The following is a 16,090-nucleotide window of genomic DNA, read 5'->3' as shown; positions in this document are numbered from 1 at the left end:
GACATATTGCACTACATATTTGAGAGTATCTTTGCTCTTTATTCTGTACAATGTTTTTTTCCTTCCTTCATCCATCCTGCACGCCTAAAATGTCAACGCTGTTTATCGTTTTGTTGTAGTGGAAAGAGAAGTGTGTTGAGTTGCTTGGGGTTTTTTGGTGTAATGTTATTTCCTCCTATGTTTTAGCACCAGATTAGTAAATGCTTCTTTCCTTCTGACAGCAACCAGGAAAGTAAAATTTACGTATTTGTACAGACAATTTTGACCAGTTTCTGGGAAATAACAAAAGATTCTTGACCTTAAAGCAACCATGTTTAAATCTGAAAATACAGGATATAATCTGTGATTGTAGACTAACAAGGATGGCTGAAATAAGGTTCTTATGTTCTATTATATTCAGGCCTTTTATCAATCAGTTATGCTACTTTCTGTCTCTTCTTCAGCTGATGTATGATTATCTCTACCTATATCGTTTAATACTACAAAGCAATGCAAGTTCACTAGTTTTATGAAATTTACATAGAAATTTTAATCCAGGCATCTTTTGACAAATACATACTAAACTAAGTTACTTGACTCTCAATCTCTCACCTGAGACTTAAAGGATGCAGTTTATTTAATGAAACTGCCTTCAGTCAACATATGTGGCAGGGCAGTCCAGGTCTGGCAGTTAGTTGCTTTCATAAGAAGTGAATAAGAAAATCAGTACAAGAATCCCACCTACTTTTTAGCAACTTCCAGAATTTTCTTCAACTCAAATCTAAAGTCCAAAGACTACTTTAGGTATAACAATATAAAAATACTGTCATTATACAAAGGTTAAGAGAATAACTATGCAGTAACTGTGACAGGTGCTGTATGAAAAAGGATGGGATTTTTTACACAATGCTGTTTCAAAAGAACCAAGAAATAAATTAGTAACAAGTTGTCCTGGTTTCAGCTGGGATGTAGTTAACTGTCTTCCTAGTAGCTGGTACAGTGCTATGTTTTGAGTTCAGTATGTGAAGAATGTTGATAACACTGATGTTTTCAGTTGTTGCTCAGTAGTGTTTAGACTATAGTCAAGGATTTTTTCAGCTTCTCATGCCCAGCCAGGGCACCTGACCCAAACTGGCCAACAGTGTATTCCATACCATGTGACGTCCCATCTAGTTTAGGAACTGGGAAGTGGGGGGCAGGGATTCGCCGCTCAGGGACTGGCTGGGTGTCGGTCGGCGGGTGGTGAGCAATTGCCCTGCGCATCATTTGTACCTTTCAATCCTTTTATTACTACTGTTGTCATTTTATTAGTGTTATCATTATCATTATTAGTTTCTTCTTTTCTGTTCTATTAAACTGTTCTTATCTCAACCCAGGAGTTTTACTTCTTTTCCTGATTTTCTCCCCCATCCAGTGGATGGGCGGGGAGTGAGTGAGCGGCTGCATGGTGCTTAGTTGCTGGCTGGGGTTAAACCATGACACAAGTATATGGATATGAATAAATTTTAAGCCCACAAGCTATTCTAGAAGTCATGCTCCTTGAAGCAAATCCCATGTAATTCAGCTCTCAAATTTTCTAGAAGTTAAAATATGCAAGAACAGACAGACAACGAACTTAAAAAGGGAAAAAAAGTATGAAGCTTTGTTCACATAGCTGAAGAAATAATGTAAACCAAAGCCAAATTCCATACCAATATCCTGTTCTGTCACAGCATCTTCTCTGCCAACATATGTTTGGCCGTCCTAATAAACAGAGAAACACACATTATTTTCAGTTGAAATCTCCCTTCCTCCCTCACAAAGATATGTTATCCTTCCACTTTCTCAGAGTAACCTGAACAAAATATATGTTTAAACACACATGAAAAAAAAGCAGGTAGCATTTTCAGAATGCTTTCACAGTCGTTATTATACAATATTATTAGCAAATTCAAGTTTTAACTGTCCTGTGTAGAACCATCTTTGTAATTCTGAGGCAATTAATGTAGATTTGGATTTCAAGTCAACCTTTACAATAAGGTGAATGAAAAACAAATATCCATGCGTACAAATTTTAAACTTCTATCTCTGGTTAACCAGTTGACCCTCAGGATATACCTAAACAGTAAATTAACAGGTATTTTAATTGAATCAGTTGCAACCTCCTAAGAGCTTTTCTTACTCTAGCAGAGAAATGTAATGAGCTTTTCTTACTCTGGTGGATGAATGTAATGAGCACTACATTTAGACAGCAAATTAATATTACAGTTTGTCTACTGAAAAAAATCACAAGGTATATAAAGGCTATGAAAACACAGATGTGTATTTACCTTCAAGTGGTACAAGATGATACCAGTACTGAGTAGATCATCATCAATACCAATGAGATGAGGCAGTTCAGAATCTAACACCACACCTATCCCTTCTTTCCTCAGAGCCAAGGTTTGTTCCTGTAAGGGACAGAAATCTATTTATGAGGACATGCAAGAAGTACCGCTCTTCCTTCTCTTTCTAAACCAAGTTTAATGTAACTTATTCTCTGTAATATCACCCCCAAAAAAGCAGGCTTTTTCATTTTCTTTTTTTTTTTTTTATGTTTTTTTTTTTACGTTTTCAATGTGACTGTTTTATTTCCATTAAGCGTTCCAAGCTTGCTGTTCAGGAAATCTGTGAAGGTGTTATTTGAAAGAAACCAAACAAACAGGTGAATTATACCAGAGATAAGGAAGATCCATCAAGAGCATAACAAAGCAATGCTGTCTAAAAGCAAGCTACATACCACCTTGCATGAAGGTAAGGAGAACGTAAAACTCCTCAGAATTCAGTACAGCTAAGGAATAGAAAACTGAAAACTCTTTGACAATCCTTTAAATAAATTGAACCTTGCACAATAAAAACCCCAGACATCTGAAAACTCGGTAAGCCTAAGCAGTTAAAACATCATCCAATATAAGGGAAGCACTGACAACAGTAAATAAATGTAGGAAATATTTGCAGGATATAATTCCAATTTTTCAAAATTCCTTAGGGCTACATTGTACTGCCACCTGTAGGATGAAGCATCATTCAGCAAGACTATGAGCGGGACACTTCAACATTGGATAAAATATCATGTGATGTAGTACTGATCAGACAATCTATGCAACAAATAAGAAATTAATTATAGCTTTGAAATAAGTTTTAGTACTTCTGAAGATTATTTTTCAAGTTTAAACCAAATCCTATTGGCTTCTAGGCCTGGACAATAAAAGCAACAGAGGCTTTGAACATGTACACCCACCGCCTTTCAAAATGAATGTGTTTTTCTAAGTAAAACAGCTAAGCCCTTACGAGCCAAGGAAGACTGACAACCCAGGAAGGAGAGGCAATGTCAGCAAGTACCACTTCTGCGTATTAAGGCACACACATTTCTCCTGGTGCGAGTAAACATGGAAAGTAAGTTTTCTGACAGCATCGTGACTACTCCTTTTCCAAGTCATCAATATGCCTAATCTGAAGCCAAACAAGACACTACACTGTTTGTAAGAAAAAATAACAGATTGATTGTTGTATGTATTTTTCCCTAGTACAGCAACCTGCAAATCTGAAGGAAGAAAACAGATGTAATATCTCATTTCCCTGTACCATACAAAAAGTCGTCAACATTGACACTGTTTAAAAAATTCTAAGTATGGATACACCTGGGCAAGGCGAGATGATACAATGTACAAAAGACACTCCAAAATAAAACCAGGGAAATCCCACTCTGGTCATCGATGAAATAAAAAGTTCTCCAGCATTCAGAAAGCAAGAAAGAAGCTGTGATTCATGTTGCCCTGCAGCTCTCTGACATTCAGACTGCATCCAGCTATTCCTTGATATTATAAAAGTGTCACCTCATAAAACCAAAAAATACAGCTTAAATCATTGTTCAAGTGAAAAAGTAATTTCAGTCAAAGATACCTATCACACAAAGTATTTACTGAGTGGCATCTACTATTATACATAATCTATAATGTTCCCCTATGACAAGGCTGAAGACTTAAAACACTGAGGACTGGTGGCCATTTACACAACTGCTGGCACCTTTGGCCCAATGGAACTGATAAAATATTAAAAGCTGAACATTTTTTCCCCAGCATAACAAAGCATTTGCCAACATCCCTGACTGAGGAAACAATAGTCATCTCAGGAGGCAAAGAAATTATCACTAGGTGAGAAAAATATCTCACAAATAATTAAGAATAAAGAAAAAAATGTTTCTTCATTTTCCAATCTTTAACACTTAACACATTTTTCACTATATTCAGAAATAAAGCATGAATAATTGTTATTTAAAATTGACACATCGCTTATTTTTTCAGATCTAAAATTAAAGAACACAAATTAATTGAGTTTCTAAACCCTTATTTTGTAAATGGCTACCATTCACACACAGAATGTATCCTGTTGATGGAACCATTATAATAAATGCAGTGGACAGAAGCTGTGATTAACTATGATTTTAATTTCTTCAATACTTGCTGTAAATTAGCTTTTATCTTCAGATACAATTTACTAAAAATCCTGAATCTTAATCAGGTATCTGGAGTAACTGCTAAACTTTAATCATTTGGCTTAAAATTTAATTCCAGATTCAAAAGCTTTCGGAAGAACGACTCCAAATGCCAAACTGTGCCTTTTTGCCCCAAACCAAAATCACAGACACCTCATGAACGATAGATCTTTACTACTTTCTCCCACAATGAAATAAAGAAGAGAAAAAGGCCAGAAAGAAGTAGCCAAATTACCCTTCTTTCATCCTTGATGGCATAGGAAGAATGTTTCTAAAGGAGGACAGACCTCTTTTGAAATAAATTGAAGGTATGTAAGCTATTATAAGGCAGAGAAATTATTAGGTTTGAGCCCCAATTTGATTCATTTTCATTTGTGCAACACAATTTTAAGCAGCAATAAATCCCTAAGTCAAATGACAAGAGCAGGAAAGGTCACTGTCCCTATTAGAAAATTACTAATTCAGAAAATGTGCAAAAACCTCAAGGTACAGTTTAAGAAATCTGAATGTACTGCACGTATCTTAGCTTGAATTATCCTTGAACAGAAAAGTGTACATGTACTCGCTCCATACTTAAGATGAGTTCATAAACTGTGGAATATAAAGAAAGCCAAGTATTATCCACAAAGGAGCACTCCAGTTAATATAAATGGCTACTGTGTGAGGAGAGAAAAAGGGGAGGAAAAAAAAATGGTTTTCTTCTTTAGGAGCTGCTAGATCAAATGGGCTCATTCAAAGAGTAGAAACTCAGAAAATAATTCTGAGTCAGTACATAAGAAAACACTTTCTTGAGTCAAAGTTAAAACAAGGGGATTATATTGTATATTTAAAGGACGGTCTCTCTGAATTCAGCTCTGACTCAGCAGTCAGAAATATCCTGATGTAGTAAATTCATTAACACTTCTGTGAGAGGTACAACAACTACTGTGAAATCTTATCCCTTGTGCACTGATGTAGCAGCCTTCTTACTCCAGCTACAGGAGGCATTGCGTCCGCCGGTTCTTGTCCTCCTGGCAGACTTCAACCACCCCAACATCTGTTGGAAAAGTAGCACGATGAGCTGTAGGCAATCCAGGAGACTCCTGGAGTGCATCAAAGATAAATTCTTAAGCCAGGTAAAAGATAGCCCTACCAGAGGGGATGTGATACTGGACCTGATGGTCACCAACGCAAGTAAACTAATCAGTGACATCAAGATTGGAGGCAGCCTGGGCTGCAGTGATCACACACTGGTGGAGTTCACAGTCCTGAGGGATATGGGTCAGGCAAAGAGTAAAGTCAGGACCCTGAATTTCAGGAAAGCAAACTTCCAGCTGTTCAAGGAGTTAGTCAATAGGACCCCCTGGGAAACTGCCCTCGGGGACAAGGGAGCAGAACAGAGCTGGCAGATCCAGATGTAAGAAATCAGGAAAGGTAGGCAAGAGACCAGCATGGATGAGTCTAGACTTGCTGGTCAAACTAAAACGCAAGAAGGAAGTGCACAGGTAGTGCAAGCAGGGACAGGTATCCTAGGAAGAGTATAGGGATGCTGCCCAGTTTTGTAGGAATGGGGTCAGGAAGGCCAAGGCGTGCCTAGAGCTGAACTTGGCAAGGTATGCAAAAAATAAGGAGGGCTTCTATAGGTATGTCAGCCAGAAAAGGAAGGTCAAAAGAAAGTGTACCACCCAATGAACATGACTGACAAACTGGTAACAACAGATGAGAAGGCGGCTGAGGTACTCAAAAACTTATTTTCCCTCAGTCTTCACTGGCAACCTCTCCTCCCACACCTCTCAAGTAGATGAACCACATGACAGGGACTGGGGGAACAAAGTCACTCCTACTGTAAGAAAAGATCAGGTTCATGACCACCTGGGGAACCTGAACATACATAAGTCCATGGGACCTGACAAGATGCGTCCCAGAATCCCAAGAGAACTGACTGATGTAGTTGCCAAGCTACTCTCCATGACATTTGAAAAGCCATGGCAGTCAGGTGAAGTCCCTGGTGACTGGAAAAAGGGAAACGTTGCACCCATTTTTAAAAAGGGTAGAAAGGAGGACCCTGGGAACTACCAACCTGTCAGCCCCACCTGTGTGCCTGTCAAGATCATGGAACAGATCCTCCTGAAAGTTATATTAAGGCACATGTAGGCCAGGACGGTGGTTCAAGACAGCCAGCATGGCTTCATCAAGGGCAAGTCTTGCCTGACCAACTAGTGGCCTTCCATGATGAAGTGTCTACATCAGTGGACAAGGGAAGAGCTGCAGATGTAGTCTATCTGGGCTTCTGTAAGGCTTTTGACACAGTCCCCCACAACATTCTTCTCTCTAAATTGGAGAGATATGGATTTGATGGGTGGACTGTTTGGTGGAAGAGAAATTAGTTGGATGGTCGCATCCAGAGGGTAGTGGTCAACAGCCCAATGTCCAGATGGAGATCGGAGACAAGTGGTGTCCCTCAGAGGTCTGTATTGGGACCAGTACTGTTCAATATCTTCATCAATGACATGGACAGCGGGATCAAGCGCACCCTCAGCAAGTCTGCAGATGACACCAAGCTGTGTGCTGCAGTTGACGCGCCTGAGTGTTGGGATGCCATCCAGAGGGACCTGGACAAGCTCGAGAAGTGGGCCCATGTGAACCTCATGAGGTTCAACAAGGCCAAGTGCAGGGTCCTGCCTCTGGGTCAGGGCAACCCCCGGTATCAATACAGGCTCAGGGGATGAAGGGATTGAGAGCAGCCCTGCTGAGAAGGGCTTGGGGGTACTGGTGGGTGAAAAGCTGGATGTGAGCCGACAATGTGCGCTCGCAGCCCGGAAGACCATTCGTATTCTGGGCCGCATCAAAAGAAGCGAGGCCTGCAAGTCGAGGGAGGCGATTCTGCCCCTCTACTCCACTCTGGTGAGACTCCACCTGGAGTACTGAATCCAGCTCTGGAGCCCTCGGTACAGGAAAGACGTGGACCTGTTGGAGCGGCTCCAGAGGAGGGCCACAAAAACGGTCAGGGGGATGGAACACCTCTCCTATGAAGAAAGCCTAAGAGAGTTACGGCTATTCAGCCTGGAGAAGAGAAGGCTCCAGGGAGACCTTAGTGCAGCCTTTCAATACCTAAAGGGGGCTCATAAGAAAACTGGGGACACACTTTTTAGCACGGCCTGTTGTGACAGGACAAGGGGTAATGGTTTTAAACTAAAAGAGGGTAGGTTTTGACTAGATATAAGGAAGAAATTTTTTACAATGAGGGTGGTGAAACACTGGCACAGGTTGCCCAGAGAAGTGGTAGATGCCCCATCCCTGGAAACATTCCAGGTCTGGTTGGACGGGGCTCTGAGCAACCTGATCTCGTTGAAGATGTCCCTGCTCATTGCAGGGGGGTTGGACGAGGTGACCTTTAAAGGTCCCTTCCAACCCAAACTATTCTATGATTCTATGATTAAGTTTGCTATATTAACTGATACAGACGCATCTCCAAGCTTGCAGCTAAGATACATTCCAGCAGTTTAGAAACAAAATGTTCATGTAAAGAACTTATTTGAGCCTAATACTTAGTTTTCACCACATACAACTGCCCATGATAAAGAACACCTTTATGATATATAGGATTTCTTTAAATGTATTTATATACATACAAACACACATGAAAATAGAATCACACAAGTTTACTTTTTAGCCAACAAGATATTGAATTAAATTTAAAAAAGAAAATGAGCCCAAAAGACATTTCTAACATTCCTTGACCAATCTACCAGTAGAGTGAAAACATATGCTGCTACTGGCCCAGCACATACTAAAGCGTACACATAAGCAGCACACTGCCATTTTAATGAACAGAACCTCTTGGAGGAGTTTAATTTCTGTTACACTTTCAATGCAAAAACTTAATTCTTTTATTTAAATATTGAACAGTTAGCTGCTGGCACACAGTCCTGAGAATACACTGTGCAGACACTTTCAGTAAAACATAACATTACGCTGGCTAAGTAAATTGTCCAGATGTCTATATTTAAATTATGCAAAAATGTGTAATATCAAATTAAAGAAATTATGGGTGAAAATGTGCAACGGCATAAGTCTTTGCATTAATATTTAACCAGACTATACTAGAGCAGATTCTTACACTAACAGGTACTTTGGGTGCATTTCATTTCATTGAAAATATGCTATTATATCCTGAGTTCACGAAAATGTCTGAAGATACTCAGTGGCCCAGCACTAACATTAAGCCCTCTATAAAATACATAGATGTAAACTGTACACAAGGGAAGTGCTTAATTCTTAATTGGTTTTCCTCCAGTTACGTATTCAGTCCACTTTGTGTTCCCTTTAAATCACTATAAACAATTGTTTCATACCTACAGAAAAAAATATTCCATACCGCTCAGAATTCAAAGGCACCTAAAAATGTTCACTTCCAAACCCAGCAGATACATGGCATTAAAGAGGCTATGCAAACAGCAAGAATAAGAAATATGGATGAAGCAGCCTCAGCTGGTCACTCCATAATCAAGGTGGGTGAAAAACCCAGGACTTCATTCACTCAAGTCAGAAATTTATATATACTTCATCCCAGAATGGCAAAACATTAGATGACTTAATTTTACAGTTCCATTGCAGAAGTTTTGGACAAATCCAAAGCTGAGGGTTGTACTACTGAATTACAACAAAAAAGATATACCTATACCAGGCAAACCCAGTTCATGCATGTGTGCTCTAAGAGGTCTACACTGATTGCATTTCCAGAGTTAACCCTTTCAAAAAAGAGAAAATGAGGCATAACTGCAGGGCAGGACCATGATGAATGTGTACAAAACCTGAGCGGAGGAATTCCCAAACAAGCAGTGCTCACTTGCTGTCTCTTATGCAAGGGAGTAGAAAAGAGAATTATTCAGCAGGAGTTCAAAACCAAAAAGCAACCCCTTGTTAAACTGAAGGACACTGCAGACATCAATAATTTACACAGATGCAAAAAATGAACTCAAGAAATGGTGAGAAAAGAAAAGGAAGTACTTGTGGACAAAGGCATAGGGTATCCATCACCTGTGGTTCCATAACTCCAACAACTGCAGACACAGAAAGCATGGGAAGTTTTCTGGGGAAGGATTGCTATCTGCTTGCCCTGTGTTATGGTCCAAAATCGAGTACTGTTGAATAAACCCTACTTCACCTACAGGGGTATTTAATCTGAACCAGTGTAGTTTTTCTTTAACAAGGGCACAAAGGACAAGAAAATTTGAAGTTCGATTTAAAACCAGATTTCCTAGTGTCTTAAGGTATATTATCAGCAAATATACCTTACAAATTTGCGTTACCAATAAAAATTCTCAGTCCCTATTGACTGCTACTAATTTTTTAAAGTAAAAAATTCTTACAGCAATGAGTTCTTTAGATACTACACATAAAAATCAACATAAGAAAATATTTCTTATTCACATTTACTGCTTTCTTGTTACAATGAATTGCTTTGACACCCTAACTAAATTATCCAATAATCAGGAACTCAGATCAACAAAATATTATCTTATTATTGTATGCATCATCTGTGCATTCTACAGAAGTCTAATTTATCTTTAGAGTTACAAAATTTTCCAAATATGTCATTGGAATATGTAATGCTTTTATTATTCCTGTATTAACCTGCATACAGTGGTACATTCATGCATTCATCTACGTTAATCAAATACTCTTGTGAAATATGAAAGCTTTCAGTGCAAATGAAAAAATACTGGTTTTCATCATGTTTCCCCCTGCCGCCTTTTCCAACTGGGGAATTATTTTGCTTACTTATCTAAGACAGACGATCCTCCAGCATGCAGTTCCTTTCTAATGTAAGCTTTAAAAATGTTGTTTGCAAATATATTAAATTCCATATGGCATTAATAAACAATAACTGTCTTTCATGAAAACGCCTCTTTAACTTTGGTCTTGGACTTCAACTTGCACGCAATTCTGCATGACTCGTGTAATTGCTAAAGCCTCAAGTCTGATGCAAAACCCACAAAGCATTTCTATTGCATGTTCTTTGATGTTTGAGCAAATGCTTGCAAAACAGCAACCTGTTACTAAGTCAAAAGTCTACATAAGAGCTCTGAAAAAAGCCAGTCTTGTAAACTCAACTATGCAACAAGTTCACCACCCTTGTATAAAACAGCTGTAGACCATGGCCCAGTTCCATCTCCACATTATTTCTTTTCCCTTCTGAATACAAATTTTCTAACTGTTATTTTCCACTCAAAGCTTATTCCCATTGTTTGGGTGGTACAGTCCTAATGTTTGGAGAGATTTTTAATGGATTAAAAATAGCAGGATTTAAGAGGAATACACTGCAGACAGACTTCTGTTTGTTTCTATTTACAGAAATTATCTGAATAATTCTAGATATAATTCTTCTGAAAGAAAAGTACTACATAAACAGATGGATGACAACTATGAATTTTCAAATGCATTACATGATAATTATTATATTTATAAAGAAGACACAGCCAATGAAGTTGCACTCAATGTTAAGAGGCAAGCATACTAAAATTTTAGTAAAGTTGCCAGTAAGCCCTGCAAAACACAAGAAAGCTTACTTGATTAGTTCTGTAATTTAAACAAAATTTCAGGAATTTTACCTCTCCTTAAAACACCAGCAATGTTTCTCCTGCCTGAAGGGGAAGAGCTGAAAGTGACTTCCTATGTTGCGAAGTGCACTTCCCAAACACCATAATAAATCATTTTATAGATTACACTCAGGCTCTCATCTTACAAAATGTAAATTTTTTTCAAATATATGGTCTGAACTTAGTAATAGTTCATACTTGTGTATTTAGCATCACTATTGACATTCAGTTGAAATAATTATTTTCCTTCTCTAACATTTATTCATTGATATAGTCACTGACAGCAGTCATATCCAATCTCCTTATTGTGGTTATACCAGGCCAAACTCCAAGCATCCCCTTTCATATGAGCAGGCTCACCATACCCAGGCATTTAACACACCTCCTCTCAAGGTCATCTTCCTTGACCTTGATGACTTATATGCCACATTGCCAGTGTATATGCAATTTTGCCAGCACCATGTACAACGGCACCCCTATTTTCCACTCACTGCACAAAACATCTACCTGATCCTTCCAAGATTCATTTGTCTTTCATGCAGGCGTACTATCTCATGACAGTAAAGTCTCCCCTTCCATGGTGTACTAAGTTCTTATTAGTCCCAATGATTTTGCACTGCAAACTATTTACCATCAATCACCCTTTTATTATTCTAATCCTTAGAGTCATCCCATCCTCTGTGAGATGCTCTGCTAGACAAATTACATCTCCCAGCTTTAATATCAGCAAACTTCACCAGTTAACACACCTAAAGAAATCATTAAACATGATCAAGCCCAAAAATGAGCTCTAACGCCACATCCCAAAAAACCCACTACTACCAACCTCCCTCCCAGTACAACCGTTTCTATCACATACTCTGTACAACCATTTTTATTTTATTTAAATTCTAATCTCCACAATTCCCAAATAAAAAAATAGCTTCCTATGTGGTCCAGGGTCAAATGCTTTACCAGCATCCACAGAGATGAGAACCAGTCCTACAGCTGTTTCTAGCAGGGATCACTGATGGACAGAACCACATGCAGCACACACTGAGCAGAGAAACCAGGACCAGCTAGCTCTAGAAACAAATCACAGACTATAAACAACATTATATATACTAATTAGATAGGAAATGACTATTTAAAAAACAACAGATTTACAGGAAAGAAGGTAGTTATGATTGTTCCAATTTTTGAAAGACATATGGCAGAAATAAATATACTAGTCTAAATAAGTCTTCACAAGAAAAGCATTCCTTAAAATTAAAGTCTCCTCACTAGTCCAAGAAATATAAGCCATTCAGGAGGCACTATTTGTCAAGGTTTTGAGTCCCTCCATAATTTACTTCAGTATAATGAACATAGGTCAGAGTAGCAGTTCTGAATTTAACATTTGCATTTACCTTTAAATGTTTAGTTCCACTACGTAGTATTTTAGCAGACTATTTTTCTTTCATTTCATTTTGAGAATGGAGTTTATAACGACTTTTCTGGTAATTGACAAAGGTGGAACCACCTTACTTTTTCCCCAGAAATAATGTGCTAGGTTTTACTAGGTCAGTGACAGCAAATACAAGTTGTCACTTACGTGAAGTTTTTAATGCAAATTAAAGGACTATTAAAAGGTCAGAAACCGCAAAAAATATATTCCTTTTGATCTCCAGGCAAACACTTGAGGATGCTACAAAAAGGCAGAATGAAGTGCCCTTTAAAAACTGTCCGTTTTTGTGTACCCAAAGTATAAAATAATTGGTGCTTTAAGCTGGCATAAAAGGCATTAGCAACTGGTTGTACATCATGAAGAGACTGGGATTGTTGATACTCTTCTTTTGTAAAGCTAGTAAACTCAGTTGGGGAAACTAAACTTTTCTTAGCAACTATACACATCTTCCCTTAATTCAGATTCCAGTGAAATAAACCCTATCTAAACACAAACTCAAATTCTATCATTAACAGTATACAAGATATACATATGTAAATATAAATACAAATAAAAACTGTATATATATACACAGTATATTGTCAATTGACTTGAATTCTCTAAATTGCAGCATTTACAGTAAAACGATTGAAAGCCAGGAAAAGAGACACAGGAAATGCCCATGCCTTTTAATTACATTTAATGAAATTACAGTTTGTTTCACAATTTTAACAATTAAATAAAAACGAACAAGTCATTGTCATTTGCAATAGTCCAATATAGTAATTTAAGTGATTTAAAGAACAGCATAAGGGGACGCCAAATGCTTGAACTGTAATTGTAATACAAGGACCTCAATTTTAATTAGAAACAGTAATGAATCATATGTATAGATGCCAAACTAGATCAAAGGGTCCATTAAAAAAAAAAAGTAGGTCAAACAAAGAGGATAAACCCACAAAAAAAAGGAGAAAGGGCAAGATGACAAGAGTATAATTCCAAAAATATAGTCACAAGAAACAGGTATGATTTGTATCAAAGGGAATTGTCCTTTAAAAATTAAATAAAAACAACCTATACTGAGAAATCTATAATCTGGCATCAGTCCCTAACACCAAGGCCGAAAGAAATATCTCCAATAAAAAAAAAGAATACTTCAATAATATTTCATAGCCAAGACAGACATTCCAAATATTGACATAAGGGTAAAGTTCCCATCACATTTTTTATAAGTTCAGCTAAAATTGAATGGAAAAAATCAGAAGGGAGCAATCTCTTGCACTGTATGTAATATAGACTACAGTATATTATGGCATTCTTGGCAGAGTGCAGTTTTACCAGATTTGAGTATTTTTAAAATTTAGGGCCCATTTAGCCAATGAGAGTAAACTAGCACAGCTTTGCCAACTACTAACACAAAATAACACTTCCTTTAAAGATACAAATCTGCTGAATCTTTAGGGAGAAAATGCAAAGCAATCTACCCAAACCTCAAGAAGCAGTCACTGACCTTTGCACTTTGCTGACTGATCTGAACCCTAACTTAGATAGCTGTCATCTTTTTTGCATTCTCAGAAAACTCTCCAGTGGACTAGTTTTTGCTAGCTACTACAAAATAATAAAGAAGTCATGTTTACCAAAGGAGGTATGACGTTTGTTATATTTACATACTGTAAAAAATGAGGCAAGTTTTTCTTCTTCAGTGGCAAAGCTTTACGTTATTTTTATAACCTTGCTGAGATTTGAAAACATTAGTGCACAAATGCTGCATATCATGGCAGCCTTGCCTCTCACCTGAATTCTCAGTAACTCTGGACAGGTACTACTGCACCTCAAAATTATAGATGCAGTGGAGGTAATTCATCCCGCTAGTAAACGAACTCAAAAGATTAATGCACTGATACGGAGTACAATGTAGCACTTTTCAATGACTTAGAATGACTGGCAAGTGAATATCACCAACCACAACAGAGGGAGGGCAAATCCACTCTTTCAATCCTAAACCTTTGAGGCAGCCAAGACACTAAGAGTTCGTATTTTCAGAAGTTAAATAAGACCTCATAATGGGTCTAATTTTAACTATTTCGATAAAAAGCAGACTAGGTGTTTGAAATATTCATTTAAATGTTTCATTAACATGAACTGTCAGGAGCCTGTTAAAAATATCTTTTAAAAGTGTCGCCAACCGGGACTATGTGACATTGAAGTCAGCTTGAATTTAACATGTACAATGTCCTTTCTTAATGAAAACCAGTTGACAGGTGGATTAAGACCAAAAAGATCACCGGTAAACAAAAGCTTATGACCTCAGAATACTATTTGTTGAGTTCAGGACAAACTTAGATATTGCTTTACCAAAAGCAATCTACCACATTAAACATTTAAATATGTTTTTTTAAAAATAGAGAAAACCCTCAGATTTCCTGTCTAAAGCAGTTTATACTTGGACAAAACTACAGAGATTTAAACATAAATATAACCAAATTCTCTCCCAGGCATATTTCAATTAAGTGTCTTAATGAGTGTCTTATATTCAGCTAATCATTAGGTCTTAAGAGACTGGCAACTTCAAAGGAAAATGACCAAAAGAAAATTCTTCAGGAAGAAACCCTCTCAGATTGTCCTGGGTTAGGGATACAATAAGATACAATTTCCTTGGGTTAAAGGAATCTTTAACCTTAAAATCCTCTTTTACCTTTCTGCTATGGTCCCTACATATGATGCTAACTCGGAAACCAAGCAAGGTCCATCAGACCACAGCCTCTCTCCCTCCACATCTCAGAACTTCATGTTGGATTTTGGAGCCATCTCTCCATTGACTGAAACCAGAGAAAGATATAATGAGAGACCACAAAGTGATCACATAATTAAAGACTGTGTAAATAGAGGTAAATGGCAGGGGGATGACTGTAATTCAGCTGGGCATTTTAAACATCTACATTTCAGCTGCCCAAAAGTGTGGCTTTATATTTGCCACATTATCAGTTGCATTTCTGAATGAAAAAGCTTTCTTTGCAAACATTAAGTTGGTATCTGTAACCAAAAAGCAAATGGATCTGTGCTTTCCTATAAGGTCCAATTAACAACTCAAATGAACACCAGAAAACTGAAACAATATGCTCCTCCTCTTTAATACAGATAATTCTTTGTTATGTGATAGTTACTCCGCCTGAGTATAAGACTTATTGTTTTCCCCAAAATTCAGAGTGTCCCTGCAGCATGTAGTCAGTAAATAATTGAATATTGCAGAGCAATTGCCGTATCAATATTCCAAACTCCAGTTTTCTCAGGGTTCCCATTAAAAAGCTGTCACCACAGAAGCTGCAGAAGCACTAATGACAGGTAGATCCCACTGGAGAAAAAAAAACAAACCCAAACAACTAAGGACATGTCATTCCTTCATGCAAAACATAATCCACAATTAGGTATCCTGATTTTTTTTTAAAAGCTTCTGGACAGCTTATCTTGTTCCTTAGAGAATCAAGATTCCCATGATGACTAGGGTACAGGATTTTGAATTGTTTTCCTTGATCAGAAATTATTCTTCAAAACAAACATCCCCATATTCAACTGAAAAAACAGCAGAGGCTAGTCATTGCTTTTTCCAAAGAT

At 37.7% G+C, this 16,090-nt stretch overlaps 1 protein-coding gene across 13 annotated transcripts in view; it reads right to left on the bottom strand.

Annotated features, from left to right (window-relative positions):
• The window catches only part of KIF16B (kinesin family member 16B), a 153,131-nt gene that overhangs the window by 82,285 nt on the left and 54,756 nt on the right, over nt 1-16,090 (bottom strand). For all 13 annotated transcript variants that reach the window (XR_011325468.1, XR_011325467.1, XR_011325466.1 and 10 more), the window contains exons 13-14: nt 2,289-2,408; nt 1,671-1,722 (exon numbers count right to left, since the gene is read on the bottom strand). Coding sequence is in view for 9 of the 13 variants with exons in the window: in XM_069787537.1 (XP_069643638.1) it covers nt 1,671-1,722; nt 2,289-2,408 (172 nt within the window). In the remaining 4 variants the exon portion in view is untranslated. The remainder of the gene's footprint in view (nt 1-1,670; nt 1,723-2,288; nt 2,409-16,090) is intronic.

The sequence above is a fragment of the Haliaeetus albicilla genome, chromosome 7 (genome assembly GCF_947461875.1).
Source record: "Haliaeetus albicilla chromosome 7, bHalAlb1.1, whole genome shotgun sequence".
In the NCBI taxonomy this organism is placed as follows: domain Eukaryota; kingdom Metazoa; phylum Chordata; class Aves; order Accipitriformes; family Accipitridae; genus Haliaeetus; species Haliaeetus albicilla.
The sequence above is the reverse complement of the archived record's forward strand: the minus strand, read 5'-3'. Positions and strand labels throughout refer to the sequence as shown.